The sequence below is a fragment of the Cannabis sativa genome, chromosome 3 (assembly GCF_029168945.1).
Source record: "Cannabis sativa cultivar Pink pepper isolate KNU-18-1 chromosome 3, ASM2916894v1, whole genome shotgun sequence".
NCBI lineage: Eukaryota > Viridiplantae > Streptophyta > Magnoliopsida > Rosales > Cannabaceae > Cannabis > Cannabis sativa.
Genome location: NC_083603.1, coordinates 22,550,248 through 22,555,569, shown reverse-complemented (window position 1 = coordinate 22,555,569; position 5,322 = coordinate 22,550,248). Strand labels below are relative to the sequence as shown.

The following is a 5,322-nucleotide window of genomic DNA, read 5'->3' as shown; positions in this document are numbered from 1 at the left end:
GCACTGGACATCTTCTTGTTGGTTTAAATAACACTAATCTCGTATTAATTCCCAAGAAGAAACAACCTATGGATATGGGCGATTTAAGACCTATTGCGCTTTGTAATGTTCTTTACAAGATCGTTTCAAAAGTCATTGCTAATAGGCTTAAAGTTGTTATGCCTTCTATTATATCGGACACTCAAAGTGTGTTTCTTCAAGGTCGACTAATATTTGATAACATTATGATCTCTTATGCGATAATGCATCATTTGAAAAGAAAAAAAAGGGGTCGTGACAGTATTATGGCACTCAAGCTCGACATAAGCAAGACTTACGACCGTCTGGAATAGGGATGTCTTCATGCCATGCTTGAGAGGATGGGTTTTGATGGAAGATGGATCAACTTGGTTATGTCTTGTGTGGGTACTATCTCTTACATGATCTCCCATGGGGGGAAGGAGTTAGGTCCCATTACCACACAAAAAAGTCTTCGTCAGGGTGATCCTTTATCACCATATCTATTTATCCTCTATGCCAAGGGATTCTCAAGTTTGTTGTGTAGCTATGAACAGAGTGGATTAATTATGAGCTGCAAAATTGCTAGAGGAGCATCAATTATTTCACACATTCTTTTTGCAGACGATAGTTACATATATTGTAAAGCTACTGAGGAAGAAGCGCATAATGTGAATGAATTATTGTACACTTATGAGGTGGCTTCGGTTCAAAAGATTATTTACAACAAGTTGTCTGTTTTCTACAGTAATAATACCAGCACTTATCAACGCGATACAATCTGTCAAATGCTTGACATCTATGAGGCGGATGAGAATGGAACTTATTTGGGTCTCCCTTATTCTGTTGGTAAGAACAAGAATGTCATCCTTGGTTTTCTTAAAGACAAAATAAGGAAAAAAAATCCAGGGATTGGAAGGACGAATTTTATCTCAAACAGGGAAGGAAGTGTTGCTGAAATCAGTTGCACAATCAATTCCTAGCTATGCTATGAGTGCCTTTTTGTTACCTATGGATACTTGTAAGGAGTTGGAACATCTTATGGAAAAAATTTGGTGGCAAACTGACTCTATTCATAAAACAGGTGTTAGTTGGATGAGTTGGGATCGTTTGAGTCGTCATAAACATGCTGGAGGCCTTGGCTTTCGATGTTTGTGTGATTTTAACATGGCTCTTCTAGGAAAGCAATGTTGGTGTTTTCTAGTCAATGATTGCTCCTTGGTGAGTAGAGTTCTTAAAGCAAAATATTACGCTCATGGATCCCTCCTTTCAGATGAGTTGGGAGACAACCCAAGCTTCATATGGAGGAGTATTTCGAAGCTAAGGAGCTATTACAAGCAGGTGCTACTTGAACCATTGGTACGGGTGAACGAATCTCTATCTTAGGAGATCCTTGGCTTCCTCATCACACCAATAGTTATGTTTTGTCAACTCATCCTGCTCTTGAAAATTATTATGTTAGCAACCTTTTTAAGACGGACTCCCGTGCTTGGGATGAGGAAATAATTAAAGATCTTTTTAATGATAGAGATCAAGAGTGAATTTTTTCAATCCAACTAAGTGATACTGCTACCAATGATTGCTGGAGTTGGAAATTTGAGAACCTAGGACATTACTCGGTCAAGATTGCTTACAAGTATCAACAAGAAATAAAAGGGGCCTTGTCTAATAATGGTGCTACTGGTTTTTGGAGGGACTTGTGGAGTTTGAAAGTTCCTCCGAAAGTGAGTAATTTTCTATGGAGAGCAGCACTTTCGACTTGTTTTTAGTTGAAGAAACGACACGTTCCATTCAATTATATATGCCCTTTGTGTCTCTCTTCAGATGAAACAATATATAATGCTTTGGTGGGGTGTGATTTTGCTCGTGCGTGTTGTTGGATATTATTTTACCAGGATCTAGATTTACTACCATGTATGTTTCATTAACATCCTAATATGAATTCTAAAACAATGAAATAAACACATATAAAGTTTAGGAAACCTTACATTGGGTGCAGAGGAATATAATGACTCCTTCCGTTCAGATCTCTAGCCCTTGATTCCTTTCTGTAGCAGAGGATCACCAAGATCTGAACCTGGATCTCTTTCTCTCCTTCCTTTGATGCTGAATCTCCTTCTTGTTGGTTGATTTTCCACAGTCTTACACACTATGATTGAGATACCACTTGATGTGTGTGGGCACTACTCTATCACTCAAGGATTTCGAAATTTAGAGCAGAAAAGAAGAGAGAAGGTGGCGGCTAGAAATTTTTCTCTGAAGGAATGATATGTCTCATCTTTTCCTGAAGCCATCACTACCTATTTATATGTAACCACCTAGGTTTAAGTTAGAATTATTTGGCATTAAAATAATAAAAAAATAAATGATAAAAGCCTACAATAGTGGCCGGCCTAGGCTTTGGATAATGGGCCTCACTTATGCAATTTTGCTATTTTATCATTTCTACATCTCATTTTCTCAAAAACGCCAATTTTTAAATTCAACCATTTAAATGCCAATTCTAATTATTTAATAACTAAAAATTAATTATTAAATAATATTGTCATTTAATAAATTTATTAATTAGACATATAAAGTCTCTTAATTAATAAATAAACCTAGAATCTCTTTTCTTTACAATTTCGCCCTTGCTTAGTGAAAATTCATAAACTAGACATAGTCTAACTTTAGAATTATAATTGATTAATCAAAATCAATTAACTGAGTCTTACAAGCAGTATGGTCTCAACTAGTATGGGGACCATGGGTCTATATATCCGAGCTTCCAATAAGCAGATCAAGAATTTATATCTTAAATTCACTGACTTATTAATTCTTCGTTCAATCCACGCATAGAACTTAGAATTACACTCTCAGTATATAGAACGCTCTATATGTTCCATGATATAGATACTTCATTAGTTATCCATTGTTATAATCCTAATATGATCAATGACCCTCTAATAGATGATCTACATTGAATAGGCACTAAGTTACCGTTACACCTTCAATGTATTTTATCCTTAAAACACTTAGCTCCGTGTAAATGATATTTCAGCGAAGTGAAATGAGATCTCCACCATTTATCTCTGTTTAGCCAAGCTCAAAGGACATCATCGTTTCACTTCTAAATTCCTATAGAAGTTATAGATTCCATATTTATGTTAGCGCTCCCACTCAATTATACTATCATGTTACCAAAATGTACGTATCACCTTGACCCAAAAGTAGGCTTAACTAACAAATCAAAGAACATGTATAATACTCTTGAGATCGAACCTAAACATATCAGGATTAAGATCATTTGATCTAGGATCAACAGGTGATATTGAATTGAATAGATATTACAGTAAATTTTAACAAATCTTAATAAAGTTCAATATCGGCCCCTTCCGATGTACACTCCATACATCCGATACTGGTAAACTTTACCAATGCCCTGTAAAGGACATAACACTTATCCAAGGTGTAAGAATACCTATCGATGATTATCATGTCAGTCTAAAACCAGTGAACTGACAAATCAGGGAATAAACTTTCGAACATATAATTAAGATTATATTCCACTGTGTTGACAACACTATAATCATTAACAAATTGATATGTTTTGGACTTAAATAGAATTCATACATTATGTAAATAATCATGAAATAAATCATGTGAACCATGCAACATTAAATGTTATTTCTGATCTTTATTAATAAGTAAATCTGATTATATTGAAATGAGTTTTATTTAGGGCATAAAACCCAACACGTGTTGGCATAGAACCATGGTGGATGTTGGCAGCAACATGGATGACACTTTCTGCAATTGGCTACTGGTTTTATTCAGTCGAGACAGGCAGGGAGAGATGGAGGAAGCGGCTGTGGTTAGTTGGTCAATTTGGCGTGCCCGTAACGATTTTTTTTTGCAACAAAAGAGCCATACTACTGCAAATGTGGTTGCTTCAGCAAGAATTCTGCTTGATCAATACCAATCCGCTCAAGAAAGAAAGGGTATTTCTTTGTCTCTGTTAATTGATGGGGACCGTGTGGTTGAGCGTTGGACTACACCTTCTATAAATAAGATCCAGGTTAATGTTGATGGTGCTTTCTTTGAGCAAGAAGGTAGATTTGGCTTTGGTTGTGTGGCTCGCGACTATAGGTAACTTGGTCGAAGCTTTTATTATGGGAAAGATAGGGCGAGTGCAACCTGAAATAGCTGAAATTGTTGGCGTAAAACAAGCTTTAAGCTGGATTGACCGTCATTTGTGGGGACAAGTAATTTTGGAAACTAATATTTTAGTTTGTGTTCAAGCTGTGCAAAGCAAAATCACTATGTCATCTTCTTTTGGCCTTTTAGTTCATGATGTTCGTGCTCTTCTCTTATCTTTAAACAATGTTGAGTTGTGTTTTGTCAAACGATCTGGAAATAAGCTGGCTCATTCCTTAGCCAGAGATTCTTATTTCTCTATAGCTCGTGCGCTTCAGTTGGAGGATTGTTCCACTGAAGTGCGTTCTATTGTTATTAACGATTATACTTGTTAATAAAGTTGTTGAATTTTATTCAAAAAAAATCGAATTTTTTGTGCAATTTGTATTTAGATTTTTATTTTTTAAATCTTAAATCTAATTATCATAATAAAATTCATTGATTTTTTTTAGTTAATTTTAGATATTAGTAGATTTTGAATTTGAAAATGGATAATATCTAATTTTTTTGCTTAATTGGTTATCTTATTTTTTAAAATTTGATTATTCTATCTTATTTTTAAATATAAGGTCAGATATTTTATATTTTATATTATTTAATTAATTTTATAAAATGACATTATTTGAAATTTAAAATAAGGTATATTTTATTAAAATAATCTAGAAAATTTTAAAAATCTAACCAGATATTTTGACAACTTTCTAATTTTTATTATTTTATTTAAATTAAATTACAAAATTAGATAAATGATATTTATTATCATTTTATTTTAATAAACATTTAATTTTATTTTCTTTTCAAAATAACATAAATTTTGAAAAGTTAGTTGGCATTTTTTAATAGATATTTAGGTTTCTTAAAATCTAATTTTTTCAAATTTATATGTTTAATTTTAAAATTTATTATTTAATTTAATTTTATTATTTTTGAAAAGATTATTTATGTATTTATCGAAAAATAATTTAATTATTTAATTAATTTAAATTAAATAAATCATATATCTATCTATCCAGTTTGTTGCATGTGTGTGTTTTATATATTGTTTATTATCAAAACTTTTTTTTATAAAACCTATTATTCTTTGATCTAAATTGCTATGGTTAACTTGTTGACAGGTCCAATGATCTGATTTTAACCAATAGTTCAATT

General features: G+C 32.8%; 3 protein-coding genes across 3 annotated transcripts; all 3 read left to right on the top strand.

Moving 5' to 3' along the window:
- The first annotated feature begins 359 nt into the window (after window positions 1–359).
- Window positions 360–980, top strand: LOC133035986 (uncharacterized). Its single transcript, XM_061112448.1, has one exon. It carries the CDS (start codon window positions 360–362, stop codon window positions 978–980), a length of 621 nt encoding a protein of 206 aa, XP_060968431.1.
- Window positions 981–1,008: 28 nt separating this feature from the next.
- Window positions 1,009–1,383, top strand: LOC133035985 (uncharacterized mitochondrial protein AtMg00310-like). The gene has a single exon (XM_061112447.1). The coding sequence runs from the start codon at window positions 1,009–1,011 to the stop codon at window positions 1,381–1,383; it is 375 nt and encodes a 124-aa protein (XP_060968430.1).
- Window positions 1,384–3,751: 2,368 nt separating this feature from the next.
- Window positions 3,752–4,129, top strand: LOC133035984 (uncharacterized). The gene has a single exon (XM_061112446.1). The coding sequence runs from the start codon at window positions 3,752–3,754 to the stop codon at window positions 4,127–4,129; it is 378 nt and encodes a 125-aa protein (XP_060968429.1).
- Window positions 4,130–5,322: the final 1,193 nt, after the last annotated feature.

What these genes read in the sequence shown, in the direction of transcription:
- LOC133035986 (XM_061112448.1), top strand. Translation starts at nt 360, where the DNA reads ATGGGTTTTGATGGAAGATGGATCAACTTGGTTATGTCTTGTGTGGGT.
- LOC133035985 (XM_061112447.1), top strand. Translation starts at nt 1,009, where the DNA reads ATGGATACTTGTAAGGAGTTGGAACATCTTATGGAAAAAATTTGGTGG.
- LOC133035984 (XM_061112446.1), top strand. Translation starts at nt 3,752, where the DNA reads ATGGTGGATGTTGGCAGCAACATGGATGACACTTTCTGCAATTGGCTA.